The sequence below is a fragment of the Piliocolobus tephrosceles genome, chromosome 5 (assembly GCF_002776525.5).
Source record: "Piliocolobus tephrosceles isolate RC106 chromosome 5, ASM277652v3, whole genome shotgun sequence".
NCBI classification, from domain to species: Eukaryota; Metazoa; Chordata; class Mammalia; order Primates; family Cercopithecidae; genus Piliocolobus; species Piliocolobus tephrosceles.
Window position 1 is genome coordinate 164,267,740 of NC_045438.1, and position 23,754 is coordinate 164,291,493.

Sequence of the window (23,754 nt, forward strand, 5' to 3'; positions counted from 1 at the left end):
GTCAAAGTCCTTTGCTTTAGCTACCACTCACTGAAAGAGCAACATTTCAAACCACAAAAAACACTCAGGTTAACACCTTCTGACAACTTAATAAAAAAGTAGCAACTGACTCACGACTTATTATCAAATGTGGAAAGGCACGCTCTAGAAGGAAACTTTCAACAGCTCATCCATCATCCAACAAACCTTCACAGAGTGTTTCTGTCAAGTAGTGTGTCCGGAAATGAGAAATGGGGTTGGATATAGGGTAGAATTCTTCCCAGGATATGCCCCTTGTAATAAAAGAGATTACTAATCAGACATAAAACACAGTGACACAGGGGCCAGAAGAAACACCCAAGAGACTGCAGGAGCTCAGAAGAGAAGTAACCAGTGGGTGGGTCAGAGGAGATTCCTGGATATGCCAGTGCCTGGAACGAGAGAACCTGGAAACTCAGAGAAACTGGGCATCCCACGTTCACCTGAAATGGGAAGTTAACGTGTGGGCTGGAAAGAGGTGCCTGAGAAGGTAGGCAAGGGAAATCTTCTGGGTCTCATTTGCCAGCGCTAAGCAGCCTGGGTTTGTTTAGCAGGCAAAGGGGCTCACTAAGAGATGTCCAGTCTTGGGGAGAGACCGGGGAGAATCGTGTGGGGTGTAAGATTTAAAATTTAGGGAGACCAGCCAGGAAGCAGGGAGAGAATGGATTGCAGAGGTGGTACTAAATTAGCAACACTGGGAAGTGGCTGCTACAGGAATCCAGGTAACAGTAATCTCAACATCAATGAGGGCATGAATTAAGAACATGTAGAGGGATATGAGATGAGGGGGGGGAATTAAAAAAATATATTTAGGAGACAGAATCACTAGTATTTGGTGAATGATAGATGTGAGGCGTCAGTGAGGTAAGGGAATCAAAGACTCTTCCAGATTTCTAGCTTGCCCTGTTAATTGGACAGTATCAGAATAGTTCCTCAAGACTGAACGTGACAAACTTTGTATATGCTGTAATAACAGTATCTGATGATGGAAATATTGGAAATAAAAATGATCATGACTGACAGAGTCATCATGTAACATTCTACTCTGATATAATCTACTCTGTGATCTCAAAAAGGAAACATCGCACTACCACTGAGCACAACACTGTGAGGTTGATACCCTGACCCAAAGATTCATTGTAGCCGGAGACAACATCTCCCGCGCACCTGCTAAAAGAGTCTGAGATTCTCTGAACCCAAAGAACATCAACAGCCCTCCTAGGCAGCATCAGTCCCCTGTAATTCTACCACTTCAAGGCCACCGCCATGTTTCGGTTTTTTTCCCTATACACAGGTTAGACAGGATCTAACCAGACTGGAGGACCCCCTCCCCAAGGTTTTCATAAGCTCCAGAGGAAGCTGGTTATATAACAGGGTGAAGATTAGCGCTCTAGAGAGGTCTCGACTGAGCTTCTGCCTTTCGTACTTATCCAGAAGCATTACACCCTGAAGATGTATCTGGAGTCCAGGATTTCCCTGAGAACTGGACAGCTGGGCATGCCAACTGTATCTTCAATGGCTCTCTGCTTGCGCTCAGCACGGAATCCAAACTCCTTAGCACAGATACGAAGATCTTCAAGCTCAGGTGGAGCATCTACCCAAATCACAATGGTTCCCTTTTGCTGCAACTGGCCCTCCCACCCACAGGGCCATGGCAGCCATGTTTACAAGGCATAGTCTGGAGACCTCTTAACAGCTTAGTAAACCAAACATGGACCCAAGACGACCCTCTGCCAGGAATGTCTGTCTCTTCAACCATCTCCTTTCTCTCAAATGCTGGATATAATGGGACTTTAGTAAATGAAGCTGCTGGAGGTGCAAACGATTTACCCAACAGGAAAAACATTCCTCCCGAGGTCATGGTTTTATTGCTCTGTAGGATATTAACCAGTTTTGTTTCTAACTTTGCAATCTATTCCAGCATTCTTTTTTTTTACATTGACTATATATTAACTAGTCTTTTAACTTCTTCTTTAGCACCCTGTTGGTTCCCTAATTAATGAGCTAAGTAAATCTTTGACACATGCTCTTTCTATATTTTTTAAATTATACTTTGAAAAAGATAAGCTAATTTCCCACACCCCACTCTTTTCTGTGGTAGGTATAAGCCTGAGAGTAGTTTGCTTGTATTGCAAAAGGATTCACTATCAAAATATGCTTACCAGTACGAGATTTTAAAAATATTTCCATGACAGCCGTTTCGTCTTCTGGAAATGAATGAGTCTTGTATTATCTGCAATATCTGATTACTGCATTTCCATTACCTCTGAGGGTCACCTAACAGCCTTAGAGAGAGTCAAGGTCTCTGAGAGAGGCAGCTCTGCCTACCAGCTACCACTTTGTAGTATCTGGAGAGGCCAGGTGTGGTGGTTCACGCCTGTAATCCCAACAGTTTGGGAGGCCGAGGCGGGTGAATCACCTGAGGTCAGAAGTTTAAGACCAACAAGGTGAAACCCCATCTCTACTAAATACAAAAAATTAGCCAGGCCTGGTGGTGCATGCCTGTAATCCCAACTACTCGGGAGTCCGAGACAGGAGAATCACTTGAACCCGGGAGGTGGAGGTTACAGTGAGCCGAGATTGCGCCATCACACTCCAGCCTACGCAACAAGAGGGAAACTCCATCTCAAAAAAAAAAAAAAAAAAAAAATCTGGAGAAAGTCTTTGGGATAAGCCCAAATTGTTCTATGTGACTTTCGGTGTTGCCCCACCTACACTATTACCCAGATCTACCTGATGAAACTTAGTGCTAAAGTTACTTGAGACTTGGATTCTGCCCACCTGCAAGCCTCATGTCTTTGGAGAATTCACCAGGTTAATCTTTCTGGGTCTCAGTTCCCACATCAGCTCAACAGGGCATTATGCTCAACAGGGCAATTTCCACATCAGCTCAAACGGGCAATATCGTTTTCCTCACAGGGTTGTCAAAAGACTTACAATTAGCCTGGCTTACTATAGGTGGTCCACAAGTGTCAGCTACCTAACACTAAAACGCCTAGGCATGCTTGGATAGGACAACTTGGGCACAGAATTTAGAGGGGTGGTTTTGTTTTGTTCTGTTTTGTTTTTTGGTTCTCTGGGAACTGGACAAGGTGACACAGCCAAGGCCCTTCCAACTCTTAAGAATTCTTCCCCAAAGAAAATACTTTGCATATGCCTCAGCAGAACTCAAAAATATCCACGAACTCTTAGCTGACACTAAAAAGTTGGGTACCCAAAACTCACTTCTGATCCCCTGGTGTCCTACCAGGTCTGCGAACCTTCGATGTGGGGGTGCATGACCTAGCTGCTCTTAAGCGTACGCCCTCAATTGTTACCCCACCTCTCGGCTCACGGCTGGCCCTCGGGATGCAGCGACCCCTCCTTGCCAGGCTCCGCGGGACCCCGGGCAGGGCGCTCAGTGCTCCGGCAACCGCAGGGTTCGCACTGCTGAGGTCCGCTCCAGAGAACCGCCGCGCCTCCAGCTCGCAGTTCCTCGGAGCCAGGCCGGGGAGCATCTGTGCCCCGCCCCACGCGCCACGCAGATCCTCCCCAGATCACCGTCCCCGCACCCAGCTCCTTTCCTCCACTCCCGGGTGATACCCGGCCTCGCTCTGGCCCCGCCCCCGCATCTCAGCCCCGAATCCTGACCGCCTAGAGACCCCGCCCCGCCCACGCCCCGACCCCCGGCCCCACCCCCGAGCCCCCGCAGCCCCAGAGCCGCGCACGGGCTAGTGACGCCTAACGCGGCCTGGCTACGTTCTCAGCCTGGCCAAGTTCTCAGCCTGGCCCCGCCCCAACCCTGGCCCCGCCCATGCCCCCGGCTCCTGTCTGGGGCTCAGCTCTCGGCCCCGCCCCGCACCCAAGCCCTGGCCCCACCCCCAACCCTCCGCTTCCCTAGAGCCCCGGCCCCGCCCCCGAGCCCCGGCCCCGCCCCCGAGCCGCCCACGGGCTAGCGATGGCGTATTTGGCCTGGGGACTTGCACAGCGTTGGTGCCCGAGGTAAGCTTGGAGCCCCGGCCTCCCGGCCCAAGGTCGCCCGCAGGATACCGCTGTCCGGGCGAAGGCCGTCGCCGTTGGAAGACCCTCCTTCCCTATTGTCTAGGTGGCAACAGGACTTTCTTTGCTGGTTTTCCAGCGAGGCAGTACTAAAGGATATAACCACCTCACTGGCGCGCCCTCCTGCACCGATGGGCCCAGAGGGGTCAGGATGGGCGCGTCGGGAGGTCAGGGCTACGGTTCTCTGTCCGCTGTCCCCGAGGTCTCCGCCTGCGTTCGCGCACGCTCCCCTCCTCCTGGGGCCGGACTCCGGGCGGGTGAGCCGCCCCAGCAGGGCACGGTGGTTCCCCGGGCACCCGGGCCTGCACTTCCCAGCCGGGCTGCCTCTGGGATGCAAAGCGTTGCTTGCTCAAAGCGAGGTAAACGCAAGCCAGCCGTTACCACTCACGTGGACTTCACACTCTGCTCTTTGGAGAACTCGTATGCTATAAAGTGAAATGGCCGGGTACGCAGTAACGGCTGGGAAGCACGTTCCACCTCCCTGGGGTCCCGGGAACCCCGCGCGAATCTGTGTGTAGGGAACAAAACCGAAACACGGTGGTGGCCTTGAAGTGGTAAAATTATTAGTGATTTTCCCGACTTTATGTATTTCTTAAATGGTCGTGTTTTTGCTATTTGTTTTTAAAAACTCACGCTTTATTTAAAAATAAATAAATTTGTTCCACATTTTGTGGAAACTTGTACATTTCGGCTTTCTGTGGACATTTTAAATTTTTCTTTGGTTTTCTACTTGGAATTTGCCATATAAGATGCAGTTTTTCCCTTTACAGAAAATCATTTTAATGTAAAACTTACTGTAGGCTCATCTTACTGAATCAGTTACTAAAAGTCCAAAGTTTGAACCTAGAGTTCATTGTACCATTTTCGAGTTACGTAATTGTGTTTGTGTGTGAGGTTTGGGCTTTGTAACCTGTATTATTTTAATCATCTTTGATGCCATTAACTCTACTATTCCGGATCATCGTCATGAACATCCATTTTTTGCCTGTGGCCTGAGTCCTGTGCGTTGAAGTTTGCCACCCCACCCCCGCTCACTATGTGTGCTTGAAAACCTGCTGATCACCCCGCAGTGGTTGCTGTTTCTGCTCTGTTCCTGGCTGGCTGGTTAAACACCCCCACAGAAAGGGGCACGTCTGCTGAGCCTCCTTCACTGACTCCCTTCCACTGCAGGTCATTCCCTCCCGTCTGCTGAGAAGGCTGTGGCTCTGTCCGGAATGCCAGCAACTGTTCCTATGCCCTTTAGAATGTTTCTTGTATGTTCACATCCATTCTCCCGTCCTTCCACCTGTGTGTATGTTGGAACACCGGTTTTCCAGCAAAGAGACAAGAATTGACCTGATATAGTTTATGGCTTATCAGTGAGTGCAGAGGCTGTTTCAGGACTTTGGGACACTTTACAAAATTCTGTGCACTTTAGCTTTTTGGTCTCCTGCTGTTCACTGTCTTGCGTGCGCTTCACTTCTTGCCTTTGGCAAAATTTACATGGTAATTCCTGTTCTGGCTGTTTTTATCTTAAATTGCTTACAAATACCTCCCTGGATGGTTGTTTACTTTTCCTTTTATTTAAAGTTAGTACTGTTAGCTTCCGTATTGAGTTACTATCTTGGAATCCTTACAGCCAATTATTTGCAGCCAGTTTGCTGAGGCAAGTATAAAGAAAATATGGACAAACATGGCATTTTAGTATGTATGGGATGGGAACAAATAGAAATCAATCTGCCTAATTGTAGTTCTCTGCAGGTCATTAGTTTCCCAGTAGTTCAGCTGCACCTCAATAGAACAGCAATGAGACTCAGTCAGAAGGACTTTGAAAGTGCAATGAATCAAGTGAAACTCCTGAAGAAAGATCCAGGAAATGAAGTGAAGCTAAAACTCTATGCACTGTATAAGCAGGTAAATGCCTACGGTCTGACATTTAAATAATTTTGGGCAAATGACTCCTTAAGTAGATAAACTGTGTGTTTACTAAAATGTAGCCTTAATATTTTGGGTTTGTCTTGCTCCCTCTTAAGAGTGTATATATATACACACATATATATATGTATATGCGCACAAGTTTTTAAATATTAGACCTTGAAATATTATCAAGGCACAAAGTGCCTCAGTGTCACGCCAGAGTAAAAGAGACTTACGAGATGTAATATTCACATTTGTAGACCTTATTTAGCTCTTGATTAGAATAAATCAATTGAAAACGGTATTTTTAAGATAATTGGGGAAGTTTTGAATAAGGTCAGAGTGTTAGAAGATACCTAGAAATCATTGTTAATGGTGTCAAGGTTATATAAGAAAATGTTGATATTTTTAAGAAGTGCATACTAAAGGATACAGGGGTGAAACAGAATGGATAGTTGAAGTTCTCTAAGCGAAAAAAGAAAGAAAAGGATAGATGAGGCCAGGCATGGTGGCTCACTTCTCTAATTCCAGCACTTTGGGAGGCTGAGGCTGGCAGATCCCTTCAGGTCAGGAGTTTGAGACCATCCTGGCCAACATGGTTAAACCTCGTCTCTACTAAAAATACAAAAATTAGCTGGACGTAGTGGCATGCACCTGTAATCCCAGCTACTTGGGAAGCTGAGGCAGGAGAATCGCTTGAACCTGTGAGGTGCAGTTTGCAGTGAGCCAAGATTGCGCCACTGCACTCCAGCCTGAGTGACAGAGCGAGACTCTGTCAAAAAAAGAAAAGAGAGAGAGATGAAACAAGTAAGGCAATTTGATCATTGTTGAACCTGGATGATGGGTATTGGGAATTCATTATCGTATTCTACTTTGGTATGTTTGGAAATTTTTATAACAAAATTTAAAAACTAAAGCTTTGAAGTTTCAATGCCAAAGACTTCCCCAACATGTCTGCCTCTCTGGGCTCCTGGGTTATCTATTTTTCTGTTCTATGATGGGTATGAACTTCTCTTTCATATGGGTGTGTATAGTAAAAAATTTAACCTTGTCCCAAAGGAGGTGTGGCTTTGTCCTCAGCTTCTGGGAAGTGAATCTCTAAAGCCTGATAGGAGTGTCTTTATTTGCCTGGATTGTCTTAACAATGTGATTTAGGGTGGGGGCTTCAGGTTATACAGTCAGGCACAGGTGATGGAGCCCCACTGAAAACTCTGGACACTGAGACTGGATGAGCTGTGCGTCTCTGGTTGGCAGGACTCCCTGTGTACTGTCACATCAGTTCGGGGAGAGGTGCCCTGTCCTGACTCCATGGGGAAAGGACAGTGGAAATTCCATGTTTGCTACTATCCCAGACTCCCTCCTGTGTGTGTCCTCCCTTGGATGATTCTCATCTCTATCCTTTCCCTTAATAAACTATTAACTGTGCGTTTAACAACTTCATGAGTTCTAGGTGTCTTTCTAGTAAATCATTGCACCTGAGGGTGGTCTTGGGAGCCCTCCAGCCTTGCAATTGGTGGTAGCATTGAGGACAGTCAGGAGACAAGGGCAAGCCCTTATCCTGTGGGCTGTGTTCCCTCTAACTTCTAGGTTGGCTAACTCTTGCCAGATGACACTATCTCTATCTAAAGAAATTCATAGCCTCCTTTACTGCCTTTTTCTTTTTTTTTTTTTGAGACAGTTTTGCTCTGTCACCCAGGGTGGAGTGCAGTGGCACCATCTCAGCTCACTGCAACTTCCGCCTCCCAGGTTCAAACAATCCTCCTGCCTCAGCCTCCCGAGTAGCTGGAATTACAGGAACTCGCCACCATGCCTGGCTAATTTTTGTATTTTTAGTAGAGATGGGGTTTCACCATATTGGTCAGGCTGGTCTTGAACTCCTGACCTCAGGTGATCCACCCACCTCAGCCTCCCAAAGTGTTGGGATTACAGGTGTGAGCCTCCCGGCCTGTTTCCAAAGACTCTTTCTTCTTTCCTCTTTTAGCTAACTGTATTATAAAATTTTAAAATTTTAAGTGGAATTTTAAATTGCCATTTCTGAAAAGTAGCTGAATGGGATATAATTATTCATCTCAAAATACCCACTCCGTCTAGCCTCAAAAATAAAATTTAATTCCTTTTTGCATTTTACTTACATGTTTTTCAGTTAAGTTTCCTAAGAACCAGTGGCTCTGACAGCCCCACCCTAGCCCCTCAGCTACAGTTTCGTTGCCCAGGTACCAAAAGTCCACCACTGAATTCGTGGTGTTTTTTTGTACCTTTAGATGGGCTTTTGGAATATGCTGTGGGTTTCCAAATATTTGTTGGCTAGTTCATTTTAAAGATTGTTTGCTTGAATATTTTGGTTGTTTGTGGAAAATATGATTACCAATATAAAACTAATGAACCATTAGATTTTTTTAGAAAGTACTTCCCCAAAACCTTTATTTTCATAGACAGGCAGTTATTTATTTCCAGTCTTTATTCTGTTGTTTGTGCATTTTTGGCAATAACACCAAAAAGACTGGAGGGAAAAATTCAGATCAATTTACATACCCTGTGAAAGGATTTGGGGGAGGCATTCATGCGCCTGTGGATTTTATGGGTCTTAAATATTTAGGGGTCCAGTTTACATGGACACTTGACTATATTGCCCCTCTCCTTTTCACAGGCCACTGAAGGACCTTGTAACATGCCCAAACCAGGTGTATTTGACTTGATCAACAAGGCCAAATGGGATGCATGGAATGCCCTTGGCAGCCTGCCCAAGGTGAATTTACTAGTTACTCTGCTTTTATTTGCTGTAATTCTAAAGAAGATTGGTGCTTCTCATTAAGCCATTATAAATGGAGCCTTCAAGATCTTGATGTGCTTCTATTCTTTCTTCATTGCAAGGTGCTAGTTATTAGTATAGTAACTTTCTCAACGTCCTTATTCATTGACCATGGGCTGAGGCTGTTTGTCATCTTCCATTCAGGAAACTGCCAGGCAAAACTATGTGGATTTGGTGTCCAGTTTGAGTTCTTCATTGGAATCCTCTAGTCAGGTGGAGCCTGGAACAGACAGGAAATCAACTGGGTATGAAACTCTGATGGTGACCTCCGAAGATGGCATCACAAAGATCATGTTAAACCGGCCCACAAAGAAAAATGCCCTGAACGTGGAGGTAATGCTACCTGTCCTTGGAGTTTGTCCTGCTTTTCTTTTCTTCTTCTGTGTGTTTCACCAAAAGCTGTAGAGTTTCAGCATCATTCCTATTTTATGGTATGTCTTGTTTGATTTGGTTGGTAATTGTGGCTACTTCATACAACAGAGTCGAGTATTCATTGTTTAGAGTTTGTGAACTTCAGGTAGGTTCTGATATACCCAAAAGGCACCGTGATTTTCCTAATGATGGAAGCACAAATAAATTAATATAAATGAAACATGTTGCTGTGAGAGAATTCACATAGAAGCCATCTGTATTGGTGTAGACTGCTCCCAGAAGTACCTTCATGTCACTTAGACGTGACAGTAAGTCTTTCTGCTTGCATGGGGGCTTCATTTTTTACAAGTATAGGGAGAAAGGAGAGAAGGACTTTATCTTAAATCATTACCCAACTCAGCTTTAAAGTAGCTGCTTCACTCGGCAACTTCAGTCTTTGAATCTCTCATTGAACTAGATTGATAATAAAATAACCACTTTAGCCCCTTCTCCTTGAAAAAGATTATAGGGAATTAATTGGATGCTTGGTGCTCCACTGGGAATAAAATTTGAGAGGACTATAGCTGTTGGGTCAGTAACCTCCATTGTGGCAGAAAGAGCATACTCACTTTCAAATCATCTTCAGAATTTCCTGAAGTGGGATATATGTCATTCAACTCATAAGGCATTTAATGCTCAAACTTTATTTCCACTTTCCCCTGACTCATTTCTCTACAGCTATGGTAATAACAGCTGCTCTGTACAGAGTGTCTAATGAGTGGCAGTACTCTCCACACAAAGGTTTCTTTAATCCTCACAAGAAGCCTACTGGTATCATTTCTTAATAAGAAGATAATTAGATTAAGAAGTAACTTGCTCAAGTTCACATAACAAATAAGCAGCAAAACCTAAATTGAAACCCTGATAGCCAGTCGTGGTGGCTCACTCCTGTAATCCCAGCACTTTGGGAGGCCAAGGTGGGCAGATCATTTGAGGTCAAGAGTTCAAGACCAGCCTGGCCAACATGGTGAAACCCCATCTCTACTAAAAATACAAAAAGTTAGCTGGACGTGGTGGTGCGCGCCTGTAGTCCCAGCTACTCGGGAGACTGGGGCAGGAGAATCTCTTGAACTGGGGAGGTGGAGGTTGAGCTGAGATCACGCTATTGCACTCTAGCCTGGGCCTCGCAGTGAGATTCTATCTCAAAAAAAAAAAAAAGAAACCCTGATAATCCATCTTCTAATCCTGGTCTCACCAGTTGCCCTGCTGTGTTGTGTTATAACTATAATAATGATGGAGTGAGTTCCTTATCACTTCCCTCAGGAGAAATGCTTAGATGCTTATTCATGTACAGTCATCCCTTGGTATCTGATGGGGATTGGTTCTGGGACCTCCTTATGGACACCAAAATCCGCGGAACCTGTAGTGCTCCATAAAAAGGCATAATATTTGCATATAACCTCTATATACACTTTCATATACTTTAAATCATCTCTAGATTACTTATAATACTGCATACAATGTAAATGCTCTATTAAAATAGTTGTTATACTGTATTGTTTAGGGACTAATAAGAGAAAAAGTCTGTACATGTTCAGTGTAGACACAGAATTCTTTTCCAGATATTTTTGATCTGTGGTTGGTTGAATCCATGGATATGGAACCCGTGGATACAGAGGGTCAGCTGTTTTATGAAACATGAAGTCCATGTTTCTTTTGCAGTGTATTTGTATCTATAAGTATCCACCCTCTTCATTCTTTCCCACACTGAAATCTCATCTAAGGTTGAAACTGCACCTGTTTTAAATGCATGAAAAGCTATACAGCTGCGTGTCCAAGATTTTGAGAAATGTTGCTGATTTAAAATTCTGAGGCCCCTTCCTTGAATACCATTACAGTGTCTTGAAAATTCCAGCCAGACACTTCCCAGACTGCCAGGGGCTTCCTTGAGGTCACAACAGAGACACTGCTTTGTAGAAAGTTTTCTCTGACCACCTCTCACTCTGCCCACGCTAGATAGGCCTCAGCACCTCCTCTGAGTTCCCTGCTGCTTCAGGCTTTCCACCCCCCTCCTTATTTGAACATGATAGTCCTCTGTTAATTCCAAAAGCTCAAGGACTGTTTCTTTCTTGTTCCCTTTTGGAAAAAAAGTGGTTTATAGCCGGCAGCAACTACCATAGCACCAGGTACATAATATGCACCAAGTAATTGTAAAAGGAATGAAAATTCTTTCAGGTGTATCGGTCCACCTTTTTTGGTTATAAAATACAACCAAAATAAATGTTAGGCACTTTGCTGAGAGCAGGCTTCCAGCCTGACATTTGTGAGTCCATTGATTGATGATTCCTGTGTTCAGAGTTCTTTTCTTTTCCCTGTCTTCCCATTACACAGATGTATCATGAAATTATGCATGCACTTAAAGCCGCCAGCAAGGATGACTCAGCCATCACTGTTTTAACAGGTAAGAGATTCTCTTAGACATCCTAATTAAATTCCTATTTTGAGGGGCATCTTAATAGATAGGAAATTGAATTAAAAAGCTCTAAGACCCGCAGGCCGAGGCGGATGGCTCACGAGATCAGGAGTTCGAGACCAGCCCGACTAACATGGTGAAACCCCATCTCTGCTAAAAATACAAAACTTAGCCAAGCATGATGGCACACACCTGTAATCCCAGCTACTCAGGAGGCTGAGGCAGGAGAATCACTTGAACCCGGAAGGTGGAGGCTGCAGTGAGCCGAGATCACGAACCACTTTTTTTCCAAAAGGGAACAAGGAAGAAATAGTCCTTGAGCTTTTGGAATTAACAGAGGACTATCATGTTCAAATGAGGAGCAGGGTAGAAAGTACAAACCAGCAGGGAACTCAGAGGAGGTGCTGAGGCTCATCTAGTGTGGGCAGAGTAGGAGGTGGTCAGAGTACTGCACTCCAGCCTGGGCAACGGAACGAGGCTCTGTCTCAAAAAATAAATAATTAATTAAAACTCTAAGTTCTTTTCCAATACTGTCATACTCTGATTTATAAATATACAAAAAATATTTTTAAAAACCCACAGGTATCCACTTCTTTGCAATTACCCAACATAAATTAAGACACATAATGTCCACAAAAAGACTTTTACAGGCGCACTCATCGTAACCTGATTTATAACTGCCAAAACCAGAAACAACTCAAATGTTCAAAAACGCATGGATAAATAAACAAATTGTTGACTATTTGTACAATGGAGTACTCAGCAATAAAATAGAATAAATGATACAAGAATATGGATGCATCTTTAAAACGCAGTTCGGCAAAATAAAGACAGGAGTTTACGTATTTGTATGAGTCCTTTTGTAGAAAGTTCTACAGTAGGCAGAAGTTCTTCTCTATGGAAATTGAAGTCAGAAAGTGATTGCCTTGGAGCAGGTGGGATGGTATGGCTAGAAAGGAGCCTACGGGAAACTTCTGGGGTGATGGAGATGTTCCGTATTTTGTTTTGGATGGTGATCTTGTGGGTATTTAAAAATATTAAAACAACTAAATGAACATTTAAGAACTGGTTGTTTTATCATATATAAATTATATTTTAATTAAACACACACACTCAGAAGCACACTTTCAATGGCTCTTAGAATAAAGGAAAAACTTCCTCATGGGATCTACAAAGCACCGCCAGGTCTATTCTGCCAGTCCTCACCCTGCACCAACTTCCCCCTGGCTTTCTCTGAGTCAGCTACAGTGGCTCTTATTTCGTCTACACTGGGGATAACCTCTCCGAAGAGCCTTTGCACAGATCTCAATTCAGTTGTCCCTTCCTTGGGAAAGTTCTTCCCTGAACTCCCTGATTAGACCAACCCTCCTGGTACATACCCTCATTTCATGATGCACCTCTCCTCTGTTTCAACAGTGGCATTAGCTACATTTATCTGTGTGTTTTTATAGATCAGTGTCCAGTGTACTCACTAGTTTGTAAGTTAGGGCAGGAACCATCGCTGGTTCTCCAGTGTATTTCCCGTGCCTAACCATAGAGTTTTGCATGCAGTAGATACTCAAGAATTTTAGGATGAATGAATGAGGGATCTGTTGATTTTCTTACTTATAGGAAATGGTGACTATTACAGTAGTGGGAACGACCTGACTAACTTCACTGATATTCCCCCTGGTGGAGTAGAGGAGAAAGCTAAAAATGGTGCCATCTTACTGAGGTAAGAGTAACTGACCTTCCTGTGATCCCAGAGGGCCCGTTCTTAGTCATCAAAGTGGTATTTAGTTGAGCAAAAGTGAAATATCTACTTCCCTGTGTCAGTGCAGTGAATTGTGACTTTGGACAAGCATATTTCTCTAAACTGCCTCCATCCATAGGTGGGCATTCATTCTCTCTCTTTGACCTCTGTTACTTGTTCATCCTGCTGGTCTCATGAGATTTGACTGGAAAACATAAAAGAGCTATAGTTGTAAACAAAATTATCTTGCATTGAGGTAGAGGAATGTAGCAAATTCTCATCGAGCCAGAGGAATGGGCGATATCCATGAATGCTGAAAACATGAGACTTGGAGGTGTCTTATAAAACACAGGAGGAGGTCATGAAGGCTTTCCTCTTTTTTCCGGCCAAATCTATCATTCCCACTTGCTGTGATATTGCAGCGTGTGCTCAGTCATCCAACCTCATCTCTAAGACTGCGACTGGTTTACAGCCCTGAACTCGCTGTCCAAATACAAGATTCAAACCAGGGTTGACCCGTAGGTCTCTCTGGTTCGTCTTCCATCCACTGCCATTCAAATGGATGTCCTGGATGAATCTGGTGCGGAAGATCAGGGAAGTGGCAGGACAGGGAGGCACTGCCCGTGGTGGCAGTGGAAATACCCAGGCTGACAAAAGGCTTTATCTCAGAGTCAGACTGTCTTGCCCATGCTTCAGTCATGCTGCTTTGGCACATTTCATGATTTTGTGTTTCCATTTCTGCAGGGAATTTGTGGGCTGTTTTATAGATTTTCCTAAGCCTCTGATTGCAATGGTCAATGGTCCAGCTGTGGGCATCTCCGTCACCCTCCTTGGGTTATTCGATGCCGTGTATGCATCTGATAGGGTAAGTCAGCTCCCAGAAAGCAAGAGGGCAGGCAAGCAGCATGAGACGGGGGCCTTTGAATCCTCCTCCAGTGTTGCCAGTCATAAGCAGGTTGCATGTTGTTTGTGGTAGAATTAACTGAATTTAGATTTTTCCCAAAGCATTAGTCTAATTTGACTGATTTTATTTTTCCTTCATTATTAACTTGCAATTTGTTGTAAACATTGTTCCAACTCGGATTGTTCTAGATTCTAATCAAGTTCTACAACAGGTATTCAGTTTTCATGTTACTCTGAAATATTCAGGAGACACTTGAAAATTTGTTATGGGAGGGAGGAACAGCATCTTTGCAGGTTGTACAAGGGATTATTTAATCCTTTTTACTGAGTAAATGCATTTAGAATTTTAGAATGAGAAGGAACTGTGAGCATTATCTATTCTCACTCTCTTTGCAGGTAAGAAAACTGAAGCTCTGAGAAGTTCCTTGCCCAGAACACAATTCAGCCTTGTGTTCACCATTGCATTATATAGATTTTAGTTTTTATTTTTACTATAGTAGTAATATATATATATATATCATAGTGGAAAATAAAATTTTGAAAGATATGAAAAAGTACCAAGAAAAGCTACAAGGTAAAAATCACTCCTTACAACCTAGAAATAACCAGTCCTAACATTTGGGTTATTAACTTATCTTGTTTAACCAGTCCCTGCCTGCTGGAACCCTAGGCTGTTTCCAATTTTTATTGTTACAAGCACCTAATAACCACCTTTAGGGCATCAGATTGTTCCAGTGACTTATGCTTATGTGATGGTAAAATGTGCTGATTACAGCCTTCTAGGAAACATGGTTTTTACCACTGAAGAAATTTCTAGTTTTGTTCAGAGGTATTTTCCCCACTGATACACAGGACCATATTCTTTGCATTTTCTTTTGCTGAATTCCATTGAACCAGATTGGATGTATTGACAGACCTAATTCTTATGAATAATTTTCCCGCAAAAATAGCAAATGAGATTCTAGGTGCCAGGCTGCCCAACCCTTGTAGGTGGAGGTTTCTGTTAAAAGGCAGAAATCAGTGTCTTTGTTCACAGTCTTGTGTTAGATGACTGATTAGTCATTGACCTGCTTTTAACAGGGACTGGGTCAATAGTTCCTGACCTAAAATTGGGGATCTCTTTCTTTAATATTTGGAGGGCAAATATTGTATTTGAATCTCGTTCTGATTCTCCCACTGAATTCAAAATTACTTTCAATATACATCATTTTTTTTTTTAAGAGATGGAAGTCTCACTCTGTCACCCAAGCTGGAGTGCAGCGGCATGATCTTGGCTCCCTGCAGCCACCACCTACCGGCTTCAAGCGATTCTCCCACTCAGCCTCCTGAGTAGCTGGGATTACAGGTGCACGCCACCACACCCAGCTAATTTTTTTGTATTTTTAGTAGAAACAGGGTTTCACTGTGTTGGCCAGGCTGGTCTCAAACTCCTGACCTCAAGTGATTCGCGTGCCTCCTGACCTCAAGTGATTCGCGTGCCTTGGCCTCCTGAAGTGCTGGGAGTACAGGTGTGAATCACCGAGCCTGGGCTACATCATCCTTTTAAAAATTTTGATGACTTCCGTCTTATGATATAAATTATAATAAATGTTGAAATCAGAGAAGATATACACATAATATATATAAAACATATCTATTCTATATATTATAATGTATATTGCATATATATATTAAATGTTAAAAAATTTGGCCAAAAGTAAAATTTATTTGTCAAATAGTATCTGCTGATAAAAGTTTACCCAACCTAATAAACCAAGCATCAATTTAAAATAAAGGAAATTAAGGTGGGCAGATCACCTGAGGTCAGGAGTTCAAGACCAGCCTGGCCAACATGGTGAAACACCATCTCTACTAAAAATATAAAAATTAGCCGGGCTTGGTGGCGGGTGTCTGTAATCCCAGCTACATTGGAGACTGAGGCAGGAGAATTGCTTGAACCCCAGGAGGTGGAGGTTGTAGTGAGCCGAGATCGTACCACAGCATTCCAACCTGGGTGACAGAGCGAGACTCCATCTCAAAAAGGTATATAAGTAAAAAATAAATAAAATAATGGAAATATGCTAAAGGAAAAGGCTGTAGAAAAAAATCGTTTTATAGGATTTATCATTATTGGTTTCAAGAATAAATATATTAAATGATGGGTTAATATTTAACCCATATAACCAAAATATTAATTAGTACATTTTATCTATTTTGTACTGTGGGCAATCGTTACTAATGCCTATTAGCTCTGTCAGCAAATGATACATTTCCTGTATGAGTTAAGGAAAAGGTAGAAATCATAACGATAAGAAATCTTTGGTCACTGTTTAGGCACTCTGTTAACATGCATTGTATATAAGTATACGCATACATGCATACATATTCACGTAATGTACAGAGCAGCCCTATGAAAGAAGGACTTGGCTGGATGCAGTGGCTCACACCTGTAATCCCGGCACTTTAGGAGGCCAAGGCAAGTGGATCACCTGAGGTCGGGAGTTCAAGACCAGCCTGGCCAATGTGGTGAAACCCCATCTCTACTAAAAATACAAAAATTAGCCAGGCATGGTGGTGGGCGCCTGGTGGTGGTGGTAGTCCCAGCTACTTGGGAGGCTGAGGCAAGAGAATTGCTTCAACCCAGGAGGCAGAGGTGGCAGTGAACTAAGATCACATCGCTGCACTCAAGGCTGGGCAACAGAGTGAGACCCTGTCTATAAAAACAAACATTCTCCTCCAGTGTGGCAAAAATAATTTTTACAATCTAGGCTGGGCATGGTGGCTCATGCCTGTAATCTCAGCACTTTGGGAGGCCAAGGCAGGTGGATCACTTGAGGTCAGGAGTTCGAGGCCAGCCTGGCCAACATGGTGAAGTCCCATCTCTACTAAAACTACAAAAATGAGCTGGGTGTCGTGGCACATGCCTGTAATTCCAACTACTCGGGAGGCTGAAGCAGGAGAATCGCTTGAACCCGGGAGACAGAGGTTGCGGTGAGCCAAGATTGTGCCACTGCACTCAAGGCTGGGCGACAGAGTGAGACTCCATCTCAAAAAAAGAAGGTTCCCAGTTTACAAATGAGAAAACTGTGGCACAGAGAGGGTAAGAAACCTTCCCAAAGTCACTAAGTAGTCTGATGCCAGAGCCTAAACCCTTAACTCCATCTTCTGCTCTTTCTGAAAATAAGCATTTTAAATGCTGCTTATTGGCAACTTTGCATGTACCTGTTTGTGTCCCTTTAGCTGTTGTTGACAGTTTTCTCGGTTTCCTGCTTATATTCCTTAGGCTGTGTCTTCTGGGTACATTTTTTTGAATAAGTTTTCTTTTGGATAGAAAAAGAAGATACATGACATTAACAGAAACTTTTAAATACTTTGATTTTTTGATTATTTTTATTTATATGCTGCATACATTATAGATTTATATCTTCTAACAATTATGCATTAAAAATAACACATGTCTGGTTATAGGAAATGAAATCTAAATATTCTTTTACATATTATAAATTTTAAATTAACATTCTTTCATAATTCATCAAGAAACACAAAAATGTTTCTTAAATGTAAAAAAACGGAAAAAACGAAAAATGACTGTATACTGAATAACCAATATTGAATTAATTCCAGTAGTTAAAGCCAATCAAAAAAACCACTGGGGCAAAATCAAGACAAATGACAGATTGAGGGAACAGTTTTTCAACTCATGTAACAAAAGCTGATCTCTCTACAGTATTTTTTAAAGTTTGTCTATAAAGCTAAAATAAAAATGGGCAATGGTGAGGAATGAATAGGTTAGACAAAATGAAATGTAAAGGGCTATTAAAACCATATGAGAGAAACCATTGAGAAAATGAAAAGATAAGCCACAGACCAAGAGAAAAGATTTGCCTGAAGCCACAGAGCAGGAGAAAAGATTTGCCTGATGCTCTAATAAAAGACTTGCAACCTGAATGTGTATCTTACAACTATATAATAAGAAAGTAAACAGCCTAACTTAAAAAATAGTGAACCAAATATCTTAACAGTTGCTTCACCAAAGAAAATATACGTATGTCTAATAAGTACATGGTAAAAGACTTCATACCATTAATGGTTAGGGATGTGTACATTAAAACCACAGTGAGACCTCACTACACACCTACTAGCATGGTCAAAATGAAGAAGACTTTTGATAGCTAGGTTTGGTGAGGATGTAGAGCAGTTGGAACTTTCATACACTGCTGGTGGGAATGTCAAATGGTACAACCACTCTAGAAAACAGTTTAGCAGCTTCTAAGCTAAATATCCATTTACCACACAGCCCAGCCATTCCACCATTTAGGTATTTACCTGTGATAATTGCAAACACTCAGTTTTCACCCAGCGACCTGTACACAAGTGTTCCTAACTACTGTTTTGTTAAAATTATCCGAACATTTTTATTTTTTAATTTTTTTTCAGTTTCATTGAGGTATAATTGACAAATAAGAATTGTACAGTCAGGTGTGGCATAACATTTTAGTCAATGACAAACTGCATGTAAAACGGTGGTGCCTTAAGATTGTAACACCATATTTTACTATACCTTTTTCCCCCCCCGTCACCTAGGCTGGAGTGCGGTGGCATGATCTCGGCTCACTGCAGCCTCCTCCTCCCGGGTTCAAGCAATTCTTGTGTCTCAGCCTCCCGAGTAGCTGGGACTCAAGGTGCACACCACCACACCAGGCTAATTTTTGTATTTTTAGTAGAGACGGGGTTTCACTATATTGGCCAGGCTGGTCTCGAACTCCTGACCTCAGGTGATTTGCCCACCTCCGCCTCCCAAAGTGCTGGGATTACAGGGGTGAGCCACCACACCCGGCCTACCTTTTCTATGTTTGCTATATTTAGATACACAAATGCCATTTGTTATAACTGCCTAGAGTATTAAGTATAATAACATGCTGTCCAAGTTGGTAGCCTGGAAGCAGTAGACTGTACCACATAGCTAGGTGTGCAGCAGGCTGTAGTGTCCAAGTATATGTAAGTATACTCCATGATGTTGGCACAATGACAAAATTGCCTAATTAGACATTTCTCAGAACATATCCCCATTGTTAAGCAACACACAACTATGTATATTTAAGGTGTTCAACTTGTTTTTCATGGCAGCCTTCTAGTAGCCTTTCACACATTGCTGGTGGCAATGTGAAATGGTACAACCATTTGAATACTAGAAACACCACCTATGGCATTAACTGGTGAATGATAAACGTATTATTGTACCTCCATACAAAGGAATACTACTCAGAAATAGCAAGGAACAAACTACTTATGCAACAGCATGGTGACTCTCAGAAGTCAGACTCAAAAGGCTACAGAATGTAGGATTCCACTTACACAACATTCTGTAAAAGTCAGAATTGTGGGGACGGAAAACAGATTAGCAGCCGCCTGTGGGTGGGAGGGAGGGACTGACTACAGAAGGACCCCGGAACCTTTCGGGGTGGCTGAAATGTTCCACATCTCAGTAGCAGTGGTGGCTACATAACTCTGTATTTGTTAAAACTCATCCAACTATACACTTTTAAATGGTGAATTGTGTGTGCATATTAACCACATAATCTTAATTTTTAAATAAATATTGTTAAGTATTGTGAAGTTATAAGCAAATCGTGATTTTTTAAAATAACACATGAAACCAGGCGCGGTGGCTGACACCTGTAATCCTAGCACTTTGGGAGGCCGAGGCAGGGGGATCACCTGAGGTCAGAAGTTTGAAACCAGCCTGGCCAACATGGCAAAACCCCGTCTCTACTGAAAATACAAAAATGAGCCAGGCATGGCAGCACATGCCTGTAATCCTACCTACTCAGGAGGCTGAGGCAGGAGAATCGCTTGAACCCGAGGGGCGGAAGTTGCAGTGAGCCGAGATCACGCCACTTCACTGCAGCCTGGGCAGAAGAGCGAAACTCTATGTCAAAAAAAAAATCACACATGGAAAGATGGTTTTCTTTTCTCTCCTGCCCCTGCAGGCAACATTTCATACACCATTTAGTCACCTTGGCCAAAGTCCGGAAGGATGCTCCTCTTACACTTTTCCGAAGATAATGAGCCCAGCCAAGGTAACTTTTGGAATGTTTAAAAATACAATTTTATGGGTCTCTCCGTTCTTTCCCTTGCTAATACGGACAAAAGAGAAGCTAATTGTTTGCTCTTCAACTCTAAGAGTTTTACCAGTGGAGGAATCAGGCTATGGGAAGTATCTGCTATGCAGAAAAATTAGACATTCTCTCTGCAACTCCCAGAACTGGGATCCTCCTCTTTCAGCTGGCTGCTTAGTGCTAGCTGCATTGCAAGCAGCACAACACCTCAGCCTTGCAGCTGTGTGGCATTAGTCCCTTGAAGGACCAGGGCTGTGCCAGCCTCCCTTGGTCCCGAGTTTGGAGGCCACTCGGTTCGTTTATGGATGACCAGTGTCTCCTAAGGAGAAACATGATGTCTTCATTTTCAGAGTTATAGTGAGTACCAACAGATGGGAGGTGTTGGGGGCTCACTGCTGCCAGAGCCACTCCCAATCACCGCAGCCCCTCCCTCAGCCTGCCACACAGGTGTATTCTCTCCCAGGCTGGCTCAGTGGCTGCTCAGGTCTTTCACTGTGTTTCCTTGTTGCCAGTGCCCTGTGGCATGACTTAAAGGGGATTGTGACAAGACTAGAAGCTCAGTTATAGGAAAAGGCTTGGCAAATATGCCAAGATCGCAAAGTGGGGCAGTGGGAATTGAGCCTGTTTTCATTGCCTATTAGGATTCTGTTAAAAACTTGTATGTTTTTACTCTCCTTAGGCTATCACATACCCTGAATTGAACTTGGGAAGGGGGCAGAACTGACTCTACAAGTCTTAGAGCATTTAACTAATTAGAGCATTCCTTGGCTGGGTGCAGTGGCTCACACCTGTAATCCTAGCACTTTGGGAGGCAGAGGCTGGTGGATCACTTGAGATCAGGAGTTCAAGACCAGCCTGGCCAACATAGTGAAACCCCGTCTCTACTAAAAATACAAAAATTAGCTGGGCATGGTGGCAGGCACCTGTCATCCCAGCTACTCAAGAGGCTGAGGCAGGAGAATCATTTGAACTCAGGAGGTGGAGGTTGCATTGAGCCACGATCGTGCCACTGCACTCCAGCCTGGGCAACAGAGTGAAACCCTGTCTCAAAAAAAAAAGAAGAGCATTCCTTTTCTGGAAAAGAAATTGCAAATGTAGAGAGGATATCCACTTAATGTCTTCAGTTTTTTCGGAAACTTAACTATAAGTCTTTACTTTCCTTCAGTCAAATAGAACTAAGTTGACTACCAATGCAGGTAAAGAAAGCTCTCAGAGCCAGATCACTGGGTAGAGTTTCCAGAGAATGGCATTTTGAAAGTTTCTAAAGGTTGACCGAATGATCGCGATTTTTCTTTCCTTTTTGCCTCTTTAAAGTAATAGTTTATAGTATATAAAATGGAAAATCACAGTTGCTGTGGGTTATAGAATCAAGCATCTGCTTCAGATCATTTCTGTCCTGGGCCCCCGATCTTGCCCCTCCAACAACGACACACACAGAAGCAGCAGCCCTTCCAGACCTTCCCAGGAGCCTGTCTCAGCACACACTTTGCAAACCATTGCCTATTGAGGTCATCAGCTTCTCGCTTACTGAGAAATACCAGCAACCTCAAAAGACCATGAGTAAATCTCTCTAACGGAAGCCTTGTTTTATTAAGTTAGTATCTTAACCTTGCTTCTTGCTTTTCATTTCAGGCAACAGAGATGCTTGTTTTTGGAAAGAAGTTGACAGCAGGAGAAGCATGTGCTCAAGGACTTGTTACTGAAGTTTTCCCTGATAGCACTTTTCAGAAAGAAGTCTGGACCAGGCTGAAGGCATTTGCAAAGCTTCCCCCAAATGTTAGTATTTATCTTTTACTTCTAAGAACCTTGAAAATGATTTCCTAAGGGAAAAATGTATTTGCCTTCAGAGAATAAGTCATAAAAAACACAAGACACATCTTCAGTTACCTCTAAGCACATCGAAATTTGGGATTAAAAAATAACTGTAGTAGTGTTGGAAATACAGTACTGATTTTTACAAAACTTACCAAATAGACTTTCCATTTCTGTGTGAGGACGGAGGGGCAGTTCTTTGTGGGGATTACTTGAGCAGGATGCTAGGCAGTATTTGCTGAGCACTTTTACTTTGGAATCCAGGTGAGAAGCGTGGATTTAGCTACTTTAGGAGAGCCTTACTGTGTAGCACTTTTGTTTTTATATGTGGTAGCGAGTGAGTGACTGCTTTTATATTCTTGCTATTCAAAATGTAGTCCTGGAACCAGATGCTTGAGCAGCTACCTAAGGCTTTTTGGAAATGTGTTATCACAGGTCTGCCCCACGCCTACTGAAGTGATTTATATGCACACTGAATTTTGAGAAGCCCTGTCTTATATTACACATGCAGCTTAAGATTTAACAGCATGAGGGCCGAGAACGGTGGCTCACGCCTGTAGTCTCAGTACTTTGGTAGGCAGAGAAGGGCACATCACCTGAGGTCGGGAGTTCAAGAACAGCCTGACCAACATGGCAAAACCCCATCTCTATTAAAAAAAAAAAATACAAAAATTAGCCAGGCATGGTGGTGGGTGCCTATAATCCCAGCTGCTCTGGATGCTGAGGCAGGGAGAATTGCTTGAACCAGCGAGGTGGAGGTTGCAGTGAGCCAAGATCGCACCACTGCACTCCAGCCTGGGCGACAGAGTGGGACTGTGTCTCATAAAAAAAAAAAAAAAAAGATTTAACAGGATTCATTAAATGAAAATGGGAGAAACAAGAACCAGAATCATAGAATAATCCCACTCCTGTTAGATTAACTTTTTTTTTTTCTTTTTGAGACAGAGTCTCACTCTTGTCACCCAGGCTGGAGTGCAATGGTGCAATCTCAGATCACTGCAACCTCCGCCTCCTGGATTCAAGCGATTCTCTTGACTCAGCCTCCTGAGTAGCTGGGATCACAACCATGTACCATCACAACCAGCTAATTTTTGTATTTTTAGTAGAGATGGGATTTCACCATGTTGGCCAGGCTGGCCTTGAACTCCTGACCTCAACGGATCTGCCCGCCTCGGCCTCCCAAAGTGCTGGGTTATAGGCATGAGCCACCACCTCAAGCCTAGATCAACTCTTAACCTTATTGTTGGTTTTGTTTTTCCAGGCCATGAGAATTTCAAAAGAGATAATCAGGAATAGAGAGAAAGAAAAACTACATGCTGTTAATGCTGAAGAATGCAGTGTCCTTCAGGGAAGATGGCTGTCAGATGAATGCATGAATGCGGTGATGAACTTTTTATCCAGAAAATCAAAACTGTGATGACCACTACAGCGGAGTAAAGCATGTCCAAGGAAGGAGGTGCTGTTACCTCTGATTTCTAGTACTTGAACTAAATAAGCTTCATTGTGCCTTTTGCAGTACTAAAATATCAGTTACAATGATGATATTTCACTACAGCCCTGATGAATAAAAAATTTTGTAAAACAAGCTTAAGAATTCATATAGGTTTTTGGTAGCAGAGAGTCT

General features: G+C 43.1%; 2 protein-coding genes across 5 annotated transcripts in view; one reads left to right on the forward strand and one right to left on the reverse strand.

Annotated features, from left to right (window-relative positions):
• The first annotated feature begins 3,919 nt into the window (after positions 1-3,919).
• On the forward strand, positions 3,920-23,728 carry ECI2 (enoyl-CoA delta isomerase 2). 2 transcript variants are annotated; one of them, XM_023221119.1, is made up of 10 exons: positions 3,920-3,999; positions 5,797-5,949; positions 8,600-8,698; positions 8,906-9,094; positions 11,504-11,573; positions 13,197-13,299; positions 14,062-14,182; positions 20,190-20,279; positions 21,951-22,094; positions 23,392-23,728. In XM_023221119.1, exons 2-10 carry the CDS (start codon positions 5,842-5,844, stop codon positions 23,545-23,547), a joined length of 1,080 nt encoding a protein of 359 aa, XP_023076887.1. In that variant the 5' UTR covers positions 3,920-3,999; positions 5,797-5,841; the 3' UTR covers positions 23,548-23,728. The 2 variants fall into 2 exon arrangements, with proteins under 2 accessions (XP_023076887.1, XP_023076886.1); XM_023221118.1 differs by having other exon boundaries at positions 3,933-3,999; positions 5,787-5,949.
• C5H6orf201 (chromosome 5 C6orf201 homolog) overlaps positions 8,524-23,754 on the reverse strand; it is a 59,737-nt gene continuing 44,506 nt past the window's right edge. The window contains exons 5-8 of one of the 3 annotated variants that reach the window (XR_002733471.3): positions 17,422-17,519; positions 13,315-14,472; positions 9,105-9,315; positions 8,524-8,981 (exon numbers count right to left, since the gene is read on the reverse strand). Coding sequence is in view for 2 of the 3 variants with exons in the window: in XM_023221124.1 (XP_023076892.1) it covers positions 9,275-9,315; positions 17,422-17,519 (139 nt within the window). In the remaining variant the exon portion in view is untranslated. Of the gene's footprint in view, positions 8,982-9,104; positions 9,316-13,314; positions 14,473-17,421; positions 17,520-23,754 lie in introns of those variants that run through there. The other 2 variants (XM_023221124.1, XM_023221122.2) reach the window with 2 other exon arrangements.